This window comes from Cotesia glomerata, linkage group LG6 (assembly GCF_020080835.1).
Source record: "Cotesia glomerata isolate CgM1 linkage group LG6, MPM_Cglom_v2.3, whole genome shotgun sequence".
Lineage (NCBI taxonomy): Eukaryota > Metazoa > Arthropoda > Insecta > Hymenoptera > Braconidae > Cotesia > Cotesia glomerata.
Genome location: NC_058163.1, coordinates 1,909,561 through 1,923,195, shown reverse-complemented (window position 1 = coordinate 1,923,195; position 13,635 = coordinate 1,909,561). Strand labels below are relative to the sequence as shown.

At 30.9% G+C, this 13,635-nt stretch overlaps 1 protein-coding gene and 1 long non-coding RNA gene across 2 annotated transcripts; both read right to left on the bottom strand.

The window, feature by feature from the left end:
• Positions 1 to 6,037: 6,037 nt before the first annotated feature.
• LOC123266900 lies at positions 6,038 to 7,030 on the bottom strand. The gene is made up of 2 exons (XR_006509893.1): positions 6,782 to 7,030; positions 6,038 to 6,067 (listed from the first exon to the last, which is right to left on the bottom strand). It is a non-coding gene; the product is annotated as an uncharacterized LOC123266900 (long non-coding RNA).
• Positions 7,031 to 9,264: 2,234 nt separating this feature from the next.
• On the bottom strand, positions 9,265 to 10,189 carry LOC123266892. Its single transcript, XM_044731344.1, has 3 exons — positions 10,127 to 10,189; positions 9,739 to 9,781; positions 9,265 to 9,683 (listed from the first exon to the last, which is right to left on the bottom strand). Exons 1-3 carry the CDS (start codon positions 10,172 to 10,174, stop codon positions 9,298 to 9,300), a joined length of 477 nt encoding a protein of 158 aa, XP_044587279.1. The 5' UTR covers positions 10,175 to 10,189; the 3' UTR covers positions 9,265 to 9,297.
• Between the last annotated feature and the right edge of the window lie 3,446 nt (positions 10,190 to 13,635).

Below are 13,635 nucleotides of genomic sequence, written 5' to 3'. Positions count from 1 at the left end.
TAAGTGTTTTAGGATGTCAGATAAATTAGGTAAACACATATATACAGTATTGATTTTTATTTGTTCAAAAAATACATATTCATTTTACGGTTTTAAAAAAAATGGGATACAATATTAAAAAGGTTCTTCATCGTCTTCTTCAGCCGCTACACTGGTTTCAAGGGATTTTTCTTTTCCAAAACATGAAAAGTTCCTTTGCCATCAGTTGTTCGCGTGTTATGATCAGCGTTATCTGAAGCAAATTGAACAAATCTACCAGGAGAATATGTAATCGTTTTCATTGAAGTACATTCCTTTCTTGAAAGACATGAAGCCTCAAACAATCGAACTTCTTTATAAGTAGCACCAAAACCCATTGACGATATTAGATCTATAAGCATTTCAGAACCAAAATTTTGATGTAAACTGATTGACAGACCTAATAATACAGGTGAAATAAATGAACGTGGTCGCACCAATGATATTATAGAATGACAAATGCTCGTGACTTTTCTTTTCAATTTGTCATCACATTGAGATGATTCATCATTGTCTATCCGTTCAGCAAAATTTGGATCTGTAATTTCCTCACCATCGCTGTCATCGGTCAAACCATCAGCAGATTCGTCAAGGCTCATGGCCGATGTATCATGGCTGGGTGCATCACTTTTTCGAAATTTGCTTTTATTAGGATCCATAGTCAGATAATTAAAAAATGTTAACAAAGAAGAAGGGATATTATCTTCAGCATCTTCCAAGAAGTTATTGGGTGGTGGATAAACGTCGTTTCTGTATATCTGCTTCCGAATATCTTCTCGCAATATTATTGCAGCAGCTTTAACTACTTGCAGACGCCGATCTTCTGCATTGGAATTCTGCATCAATTTCAAATGTCGAACCAGAAGTTTATCTACCTTCCCGGTGAAAGTTAACACACACTTACTTGAGCCAGTACGTGAAAAATACATTCGATCTCCAAAATGATCTTTCAAGAGTCTGATAAAATGATTTTTGGTTGGCCGCTGCATTCCCATTTGATCATATAATTTATCAAGGTAAAATTGGCAATCGGACGAATTTTCAATAAAAGAGCAAACTTTTTTAAAAGTGTCCTGCGTTTCTAGATCAGCAGGGCGTCCTTGATGTTCCTGAACAGTCGGCTTTCTTAATAAAAATTTAGAAACACATGGCTTATGATAAACTGCGTTTCTTTCAAACAAATCAATATCTTCTGGTAAACGACTCGTCACAGCGACCCCGAGATGATCATCTTTAACGGCAGCAGCAACTCGTATTTTTTGAAGCAAGTCCGTTTTTCCTGAGTATACACACACTTTTCTTCTTTTATTTTTCGGCCTGAATCGTTCCCGATCTTCACTACACACTTCATTGCAAATAAAACAATAGCGAGAATAGTCAAATGCATCTGATTTGCTTGGAGAATCATCATCAGCAACTCTTATCACCTCTGCTGCTCTTTTTCTCGAAGTCTCAGCTTTCTGTAATGCAGATTTTGAACTTGCTCTACTTAAATATGCTTTTCTGCATTTATCGTGTAAATGTACAACTTCTAAATCTTTCCACTGCAGCCACAGATCATCATCAAATGTTTTACTTGCTTCAATCAATTTCACTGCACCTTTTGAAAGAACCCTAGTTCTATCATTCACAATTTCAGAATGACAAATAAGGCAAATATCATTTGAGTTTTGATTGGCCATTTTTCAATACTGAGTTTAAAATTTATGAAAACACGTGTATAACGAATAATTACTACCTCGTGATTCACTCACTACACTGTATTAATATTTTATTACTAGTTTGTACTTATAAAATATATAAATATATATATATATAAATATATATATATATATATATATATATATATATATATATATATATATATATATATATATATATATATTTAAATGTTAAATTGAAAATTAACTGAATAACTTAAATGTTATTTTATCGCACTGTGAATGAAGGAAAAGTTTTAAAATACAAGATCGTATGTAAAACGTCTATACGTACAGAATATCTGAGTCAGAATGGCGTAGTCTCATCAGGTCGGGTAGTATATTTTCTAAAACATCAGTAGTATAGACAAATGTTAAACACATGATAGTATAAGAAGGTAGTATAAGAAGGAGAAGTAAAGCAGATGTTGAAATTTTCGAAGGTCAGCTTAGGACCCTTGCCTGACAATCTAATCTATTGTTAACCGAAACGTTGGGCTCTATACCTGAGCTGTAAGACTAAGTGATTTTATTTTCACATCAATGTATAATATATATTCAAAAATTCTAAGTAAATTTCTGATTTTAATTTGACAAAAGGCTACAATATATTTTAATTTGTTTTTAATGACGACGTTAAAAACTAATTATAATATTGCAAATAGCTAATTATAGTATAAGTTAGTATAAATGGTTTTTTCGTAGTTATTTTTATACTTAAATAATTATTATCACGTTAAATTATTTTTATCAGAGACATCACCTAGAAGGGTAATTTGAACGAAACAGTTGCGCGCGCATCGCCGCCAGTCGCTCGGAGCTGCGCGCACTGCGTCGGTAACTCACTCAGCTGTTAGCATTCGCTTGTAAAAGTTTATTAATTATTTTGGACTAATAATTAATTGATTTTTATAAAAAAAATGGTTGGTTCGTATGAACCAATAATGGAGCTTGCCAAAAAAAAATATTTTAGGCAATCATCTTTATTAACTATAATATAAATAGCGATTAAAGTATGACCTAGCATCGATTTGCACACTTTTTTGCTAATAACTAATTTGCTGTTACTCATGCAGTTTGGCAAATAGCATCATTGAATTCCTCACATTTTTTTACATAAAAATCAATTAAGTTTGCCCGGTTTATAATTTTGTTGCCAAACACTTCGTAGTAGGGACAGTAGACTATAAACTCGGAGTCTAGCGCTGTCACGGCCATCACTCACACTAATTGAGAAACATTCCAATTCAACTATTGTAAAATTTGCTATAGTTCTATTGGAAAGATACAGAGGCAGCACTGGAAATTTTCATCTCTTACTTTTTACAATAGTAATATCGTAATTTTTCATGAATAAATAGTATTTTTTCTTCTAAAATATTTGACAATTAATAGTAATAAAAGTATAGTCCAGCTTTACAATAGTTGTATCGTAAATTTTCCCAGAAATTTTTCCCGTGTACTTCTATGTAGATTGTAGTAGGTACAGTTTTCGTTTATTTCAGTTCAATCCGAGATGGGGCTCAGAGCCATCTGAGATTTATTTGTCTCAGATGGTTGTCAGTACCACGCGCATGCTCGTAAGTCCCATCTTACATAGAAGTGGCGTCCATTTGGAATTTAACTAGAATCTATCTGCAGATAGTACCTATTTTTACATTATCATTTTCGAGTGCATTGTGCAATCAAATATATATGAATGAATAATAAGTATATTATAATGAATAATACAGATTATAATTTTATTCCAAATCAAAAACCGAATTCTTCATAAGTTTTAAAAAAAAATAAATTAAAAAAAAATTTTTAGTTTAAAATTAAAAAATTAAAATTTTTTTTTTTTAAACTTATTAAGGATTAGTTTTTTGATTTTGAATAAAATTATAATCTGTATTATTCATTATAATATACTTATTATTCATATATATTTGATTGCACAATGCACTCGAAAATGATAATGTAAAAATAGGTACTATCTGCAGATAGATTCCAGTTAAATTCCAAATGGACGCCACTTCTATGTAAGATGGGACTGACAACCATCTGAGACAAATAAATCTCAGATTGCTCTGAGCCCCATCTCGGATTGAACTGAAATAAACGAAAATTGTACCTACTACAATCTACATAAAAGTAGTAACCATTTGTAAATTTTTTTCACTATAGATGGAACTAGGTTCCGTCCAACATGGAAACCAATTAAATCTCGTTTTTTCCGTGTATAGTTTAGCCGCATTATTACCGAATTATAACGGTAAATATACGGCATGAGCATTATCAAAACCGCGAGGGAACGTTGTAGAAAATTTAAAACTTAAATAATAACTACATTAATTAACCATTACTAATAAATAATCATAATTATTAACTAAATAATTATATATGATAATAATAATCGAATAATTATAACTAATAATAATTAATAGTTAAATAAATAAATAAATATAATAATAATAGTGAAATAATGATAATAATTAAATACTACTGATTATAAATAATATTAATTAAATTAAATTACAAAGGAGTGGGTGAAAGATATGAAATTTTTATTTTAATAATTTTTTATTTTAATAATTAAAAAAAAAATTATAAACATTTTTAGATATCGGCTAACTTTATTCTCATATACTGAAGTTAGCTGACAATTTTTGAAATTCTAATAACAAATTAATTACAATATTAAAAGTGTGCTTCTAAAAATTTTTACAATTATTTTTTTATTGAATAAATTTTCACAGAAAAATAAAAAAAAAATTCATTTGTAAAAAAATTTAAAAAATACAAGTGCAATTTAAAAAAAATATTTTTTAGTTGTAATTTAATGAGAGAAAAAAAAAACAAAAAATCAAAATCTGGAATTTTTTCATTAAAAATTTAGTTATAAAATTCTAAAAAGTTTCTAATGTTTTCTTCAGTGTTATACAACAAAATAAATAATTACAAAATCAAAAAAAAAAAAGACAGTAATTTTTTAGAATGAAGTAATTTATTAATTCCACAGAATAATTTTAAATTCTTACTTCAAAAATGTATTCTTCACCAACTACTGCTAGAACTATAATGTGTAGAAGATCCTTCTTCAGTCTTGTTGTGCATGACAGTCGTCAGCTTAAAGCCGTAGTCAGAAACCTCAGTAGTCGTGCTAGGTTCCCGGAACATATTGAAAGGATCCGTTGGAACTTTAGTATTCTGGTTGTTGACTCCAGAGAACTGGGGACGTTCCAAACTATTATAGAACCCATAAGGCGGAGCCGAAAATTGATAAGATGGACCAGAGCTTGGCATGTTGTTATACGGAGCTGGTCTTTGCCCAGAACTGGGGTAAGTCGGGAAGGAAGGGTACTGTGGTGGATAATAATTGGAGTATACTGGATAAGGAACTGGTCCTGGGCAGTAGCAGTTGAAAGGTGGTTGTTGAGGCGGCCCGGGGATGTAATGATTAAGTGGAGAAGGTTGTGGTTTAGGATTTGGGTATTTTGGTGTTGTTGTTGGTGGTGGCGGTAATGGTGAGCTTGACGGATATTTATAGCCATTTTCTAGATATAGTATAGGTAGTTTCTCATTTTTGATGGTAGACTGTGATGGAATCAATCGGCAAGGTACTCTCCAAGTGTCATTTTGATCAGATATTGGTATACATGGAGCTGAGAAAGAAGAATAAGGATTTATTAATTATTAATAATTCAATTTATTTCAAGACAATTATAAATATTTTTTGACACTTAATAAATATTCATTTGGAGGAAAGGACATTTATTAATAGTTAATAAGTATTTATTAATAGTTAAAAAATATATATTAGTTAATAAATATTTTGTTTGGCTTTCAATTTTATATGATATCAAGATTGCTTATATAAATAAAAATCATCTTTATAAATTATTTGGATTAATTATATTACATTATAATAACGTTTATTGTAAATACCAAATTCTATCACAGTGAATAATTATCTTTTATATTTTTAAATATTAAAAAGATTTATTTATTTAGTAAATTTAATTATTATCATTTATTTCAGCTAGAATTATAAAAAGTGTCAAAAGAAAATTATTTTTGCTTTTTATTTTAAATAAATATTTGTTAACATTTAATAAATAATTTAGTAACTGATGTTAATAAATATTTATTAAATTCTATGTTAAAAAACTATTTATTAACAGTTAATAATTATTAAATATAAACAAATCCTTTTATCAGTGCAGGTTATGGGCCTAGATTATCTTTAATTTTAATATTTTTAGATCTATTGATCCTGATTAATTGGAATATCATGGTATTAATGAATAATTACATTTTATTGAAGTATCTGCTGAAGAAGGTTCATGTGGAGAAGCATGAAGAAATACCTGCAAAATAATTATAATAGTTTTATTATAATAGTTTCTTTATTTAGCTTTAAGCTACAAATATATACAATATAAAAAATAAAAAATTTATAAAAGATCTTAGATCTTTTATTACAGATCACACTTGCTTCCCGTCTACATTTTAAATTTTTCCTTCTCTTATTTCTTCTCTTAACAATTTTTTAAAATTTACTAAATTTCTTGCATTTTTTGTGTTTATATTTAACTTGTTGAATAATGAAAAACCATACACATTTATTGTTTTTTGAGCACTCACAGTTCTTGTTCTTTGTACTAGTAGTCTATTTTTGTATCTTGTATTATAATTATGTTCATTATCAACAACAGTTCTATTTAAATATTCTGGTAACAAATTATTTTTCATCTTATATACAAACACACATACATTAAATTTAATTCTTTCTTCCACAGACAGAAAACATAGTGTATCTAGCATACATCTAATTGGCGTATATCTATTCACTCTTAATATTATTCTCATCGCTTTATTCTGACATTTTTGTAATTTTTTCACACATTCCTCATTAATATTAATCAAAATAATGGGATTATCATTGTGTAATTTGGGAATCAAAGAAGAAATCTATGAGATTCGATGAAGAAAGGGTTAGCGGATGGAGCTTTTGGAAAGCTAGTAGTTCACAAAAGGAATAAAGAGAATTATTTTAGGAAATAATTAGTGTAGGAACTTACCGCGTTAGCAGCGAGTGCCATTAAAATGGCGAGAGTTGTAGCAGAAGCCATTGTTCGTTATAGTTAAACGAACAACTACTTGGAAGAAACTCGTACTGTGACAGCCCCCGAGGTGGTCAGTCTTTTTATATATCCATTTTGAGGTAACAAACAGCGCCCGTATTTTATTTGGGCACTTCGTATGTTAATTAATCGTGACACGTATACCATCTACCGAATTGTAGCTTTTAAAAAAAATATTAATTAGTGGGTGAATTATCAATAGATGATTGCGGCATGCGTCATTGTTGTTAATTAATAAAAAATAATTGCTTTTTGACGTCATCTAAAGCAATCACCGACGAAGCATTATTGATCAATCGCTATCTTAATAACGACACTTATGTCGTTAATTTCTTTGATTACTGGTATTAAAAGGTGGGTTTCTTGACGTAAAAGCGGGAAATTAATCTAACACGATTAATAACGATATATGTTATTAAATTATCGAATTAACAAAGGAATTATTATCAATGGTCATATTGCGTTAAGAAATACAATCTTAATTAGTTAAAAAACATGTTTTTCTCAGAAATTAATTAAACTTTGGAAATAAATTCCTGGATAAATAATTCCCGATTGATTTGTTTGCAATAACTTTGTCGCGTGACAGGCAAGGATCCGTTTAAAAGACAAAATTTTTTAGAGTCTCCTCGAGCACTAAAATTGTTTGTATCCTGCAGAAATGATTAATTTTATAAATCATGATAAATGCTTCCCTAAAATCCAGTCAGTGGTATCGTCTAATTCGAGGAGCGCATAAAGAATCGTCGGAGAAAAACCAACTAAAATCTCAAAAGTTTATCAATAATATCTCAATTTGTACTCAGAGACTAAAAACTTTTAAAAGTGTCTAAATATTTATTTAAGCGATAATTTGGCAACTGCAAACCAGATAAAGGATCAACACCTGCCTTCTTTTTCATTAATTCAAAATCATCTTAAAGTTACTCAGAAGAACGATCAACAAATGATATGAGGTTTAGAAAATTATAAAGAAAACATCATTAAATAATCAGTATTCAATATTTATTGAAGATATTTTGATAAAAAATTTACAATGATTCAATTTATAATTTTTGCAAACTTCGATTGAAATCTTCTTTTGTTTAACAATTAATTGAAATCTGCTAAAGTGAATCCTTAGAATTTTTATAGTTCGGATTGTTAATTTGTCGGAAGTTTTTGTTTCTTCTCAGAAAATTTACTTCCATGTACGATGCTCCTGATAATGGCTAGCATTTCCGTCAGTAGTTATCGTGTGCTCAGAATTAATGTCACCAAGGTGAATTCCCCACAATTTTATCTGAGTTTTTCCGTCATCATGAGTTACGTTGTGGTTAGACCATCTATCAGTGTGGCTCCAACCATGACCCCTTCCGTCAAAGCCCGGAGGAAGAGAACCTTCAAGAAAATATCATCATATTCACGAAATATTCCCCTTTTTAGACAAATAATATCGCGTGGTGCAATAATTAACTCAATTAAAAGGATTTTCAATAAATAAATTACCTGGGCCATATCCTGTCGGGCCATATCCTGTTGGGCCATATCCTGTCGGGCCATACTGCGGCATACCATTGGAGTAGATCTGCAACAAAAATAAATAACTAAATGCTTGTAACTTTGGAAGCTACTGAAAGATAACGACAAAACTGTTGATGGATCATCAACGAACCACCGCTCATGGGAGATTTATTTAATTCGGTCGTATTGTTGGTATCAAATTAATCCAAGCGAGGCTGGACAGACAAGAGGCTCCAGCAGAGCGGAGGTATCTCGCCGGGAATTTAAAAATTAATAAACAAATCTGATTTATAAATAATTTTAGGTGAGAATAAACGTACCGCAAGGGCTGACAATGCCACCAGAAGGGCGAGAATTGAAGTCGTAGCCATGGTCGCTCCTTATTTCGCTGACGAGTTCTCAAAGAAAACGTTCTACTGTAACGAAACACCAACACCCGGTCGTTTTATATCCATTCCAGGCACATTCCGTCATCAGTTTCTTTTGTTAAAACAGTTTAACCGCCCTCTAAAAACCGATCCTGTCGAGATTAGTCTTCCTTAGTGACGGTTCCTCCACATCCCCACTCCTGACTCCTTCTATTCCCGCTTGCGTAGTGGCTTCTTATCACCGCGGCATACTTTTGCTCACTCTGATTGGTTGAAAATCACCAAAGTGGGGAAACCGCTCACAAGATTCTTTTCACTGAAGAAATTAACGTAGTGAAAAAAATTATTCTCTTCAAGAATCTTAATCTGATTTTAACCTTAGAAATTTTTTTACTCTTTTAAGACCAAATTTCTTCCATAGTTTAAATTGTCACAATTTTATTAAAGTACTTTACTGAAGTTTCTATTTTTCCAGGAATTAATTTAACATTTAGTAGGCTTTAAAAAAAAAAAAAAATACTATTTTAATAGATAATTTATTCGGACGTTTTTGAATTGACAACAAAATTAGCTTTTTTTTACTCAGTACTCTTGTTTAAAAACAGTTTTAGTTGCTGTTCCTTCGTTGGTTGTCTTTCTTTCAATCTCCGCATGCAAGCTAGGATACCTCGGAATTTTAACATCTAAAGATCCATCCGAATTCGTCTTGTCCCAGTGACTGGACTCGTATGTCTCCTTGGATCCGTGATATTCTCGCGGTTTGGGTTTAGGTTCAGGATTTGGATATTGAGGAGCTGGATTGTAGACAGGATAGCTTCCGTATGGAGGTTGATAGTAACCATAGTTATATCCTGGATAAGATGGTGCAGGAGCATAACTAGGATATTGTCCGTAATTAAGATACTGAGCTGGTGGTTGATTGTAAGGATATGATCCTTGGCCGTAATCTAGATATTGACTATTAATTCCTGGAAAAATAGAAACTTCAGTAAAGTACTTTAATAAAATTGTGAAAAAACTTACTGTCATATTGAGGAACCGGTTGAGGAAAAGCATCTGAGCAGATCTGCAAAGAAAGTTTCATTATTTTACAATAAAAATATTTTTTGAGGAGATCTAAGTACCCTTATAGTGTAAAGAATGTCTATAAAAAAATAATAAAAATACTTTCGTTATCTTTTTTTATTGTTTTAATCTTTAGCTTATTATTTTTTCAATCAAATTTAATGAAAATAAATTTTTTTTTAAATCGTTAATTGCATTTAATTCTTAACCAAATACACGGCTGGTGGGATCTCCGTTTGATTAAATATCCCAGAAACCTGTTTTTTAATTTTTTTATGAATTATTGGGCTACGTAGATTGAATTTAAAAATTTCCAAAGTTCAATAAAAAATAAAATATACTTTACCGTAAAAGCCGTAAGTGTTACAATCAATATAATTATATTTGTAGCCATCGCTGCTACTAATTAAATTGATAAGCTTGTAATAAATACTTGGTCTTTTTATACTTTGGTATGACCTTTTTTTTTTTAATTAATTTTTTAAACTACTTTATAGATAATTTAAACTATGGAAGAAATTTGGTCTTAAAAGAGTAAAAAAATTTCTAAGGTTAAAATCAGATTAAGATTCTTGAAGAGAATAATTTTTTTCACTACGTTTATTTCTTCAGTGAAAAGAATCTTGTGAGCGGTTTCCCCACTTTGGTGATTTTCAACCAATCAGAGTGAGCAAAAGTATGCCGCGGTGATAAGAAGCCACTACGCAAGTGGGAATAGAAGGAGTCAGGAGTGGGAATGTGGAGGAACCGTCACTAAGGAAGACTAATCTCGACAGGATCGGTTTTTAGAGGGCGGTTAAACTGTTTTAACAAAAGAAACTGATGACGGAATGTGCCTGGAATGGATATAAAACGACCGGGTGTTGGTGGTTCGTTACAGTAGAACGTTTTCTTTGAGAACTCGTCAGCGAAATAAGGAGCGACCATGGCTACGACTTCAATTCTCGCTCTTCTGGTGGCATTGTCAGCCCTTGCAGTACGTTTATTCTCACCTAAAATTATTTATTAATCAGATTTGTTTATTAATTTTTAAATTCCCGGCGAGATACCTCCGCTCTGCTGGAGCCTCTTGTCTGTCCAGCCTCGCTTGGATTAATTTGATACCAACAATACGACCGAATTAAATAAATCTCCCATGAGCGGTGATTCGTTGATGATCCATCAACAGTTTTGTCGTTATCTTTCAGTAGTTTCCAAAGTTACAAGCATTTAGTTATTTATTTTTGTTGCAGATCTACTCCAATGCTGATCAACAAGTACCAGGAGGTCAAGCATACCCCCAAGGAGGTAATTCTTTATTATTACTTTTTATTGTTGAATACTGATGTATCTTATAATGACAGGTCAATATTCAGGAAACGGCGCAGCTCCCCAAGGAGTTGGTCCCTACAAAGGATATTCACCTCCTCCATACTCAGGATACTCACCTCAATATCCAGGGTACCAGCAACCTCCTCAATATCCAGGATATTCATATCAATATCCTCAATATCCAGGATATTCATATCAATATCCTCAATATCCAGGATATTCATATCAATATCCAGGATATTCATATCAATATCCTCAATATCCAGGATATTCATATCAATATCCTCAATATCCAGGATATTCCCAGTCTCAAAACCCACAAGATTCTGGATATAATCAGTATTATAACCCTGATAAAAATACTGATCCTCTAACTGTAGCTCAAAATGGAACCGGAGAAAGCCACGGTTCATACAACGAAGTTAATTTAACCAACAAGAACAAAACGACTGAACAGCAAATTGTTAGAACTGGAGTTTTTGGAATAAATGTAGCAAAATGGGATTATCAAAATACATTCGAAACGCAAGGAGGTTCTAAACATAAAAAAAGCATTGAAACTTGGTAGATAAATCACAATCGGAAATTCAAGAGTTTAATCAGGACAATTTAGTTTTTTAAGTCTTAAAAAATTTGTAAAATTTTTTGATTAAATAAATATTGAATAATGATTATTTAATAATTTTTTCTTTACAATTTCCTAAACCTCATGTCATTTGTTGATCGTTCTCCCGAGTAACTTTAAGATGATTTTGAATTAATTAAAGAGAAAGCTGGTGTTGATCCTTTATCTGGTTTGCAGTTGCCAAATTATCGCTTAAATATATATTTAGACACTTTTAAAAGTTTTTAGTCTCTTAGTACAAATTGAGATATTGTTGATAAACTTTTGAGATTTTAGTTGGTTTTTCTCCGACGATTCTTTATGCGCTCCTCGAATTAGACGATACCACTGACTGGATTTTGGTGAAGCATTCATCATGATTTATAAAATTAATCATTTTTGCAGGATACAAACAATTTTAGTGCTCGAGGAGACTCTAAAAAATTTTGTATTTTAAACGGATCTTTGCCTGTCACGCGACAAAGTTATTACAAACAAATCAATCGAGAATTATTTATCCAGGAATTTATTTCCAAAGTTTAGTCATTTTATAAATTTTTATGGTGAATAGATAGATAGATAGATATATATTTATTTGTCCTTAGAGCCGAAGCTCCCTCAAGGCCATCAATAAGCAATACATTTTATACATATATATATATATATATATATATATATATATATATATATATATATATATATATATATATATATACAGTATAAAAATACAATTACAATAGTACTGTAAGTTTGATAATATAACAACAGCAAGGTTTTAAAGTTACCTAAATGCAATAAAGTTACTTAATAAATTTACAGTAGTTAGTTAGTAAATTTATAAACACTTTGAGACACTTTGAAAGAGAAATTATAATTAATTAAACAAATATAATAATGATTTTAATTGTCATTAGCCAGAAAAAATGAAAAAGATGCATTTTGAAATTCAGGAAGATTATCTACAGTTGTCAGCCCAGGTGGCAACGAGTTCCAGATACGTATACGTGAATCATTATTAAGTTAATTATTATCTTAAAAACAAAAATTAATTTCTGAGAAAAACATGTTTTTCAACTAATTAAGATTGTATCTCTTAACAAAGTGACCATCGATAATAATTCCTGATTTGTTAATTCGACAATTTAATAACATATATCGTGATTAATCGTGTTAGATTAATTTCCCGCTTTTACGTCAGAAAAACCACCTTTTAATACCAATAATTAAAGAAATTAATATGCTTTAATAGCGATTGATCAATAATGCTTTATCGGTGATTGCTTTTGATGACGTCAAAAAGCAATTATTTTTTATTAATTAACAAAAATGACGCATGCCGCAATCATCTATTGATAATTCACCCACTAATTAATATTTTGTTTAAAAGCTACAATTCGGTAGATGGTATACGTGTCACGATTAATTAGCATACGAAGTGCCCAAATAAAATACGGGCGCTGTTTGTTACCTCAAAATGGGTATATAAAAAGACTGACCACCTTGGGGGCTGTCATAGTACAAGTTTCTTCCAAGAAGTTGTTCGTTTAACTATAACGAACAATGGCTTCTGCTACAACTCTCGCCATTTTAATGGCACTCGCTGCTAACGCGGTAAGTTCCTACACTAATTATTTCCTAAAATAATTCTCTTTATTCCTTTTGTGAACTACTAGCTTTCCACAAGCTCCATCCGCTAACCCTTTCTTCATCGAATCTCATAGATTTCTTCTTTGATTCCCAAGTTACACATTGATAACCCAATTAATTTACAGGTATTCATCCATGCTTTCCCACAAGGAGTCAAGACTCCTGAAGGAGCTAACCAACCTAGTGATAAACAGCCAATTGAAAAAGGTACTTTCCAATGAATCAATAAGAATCATTTATATCAGATCAAGTATCAAATTTTACAATTCTAAATTAATAATTCTATTCCAGGT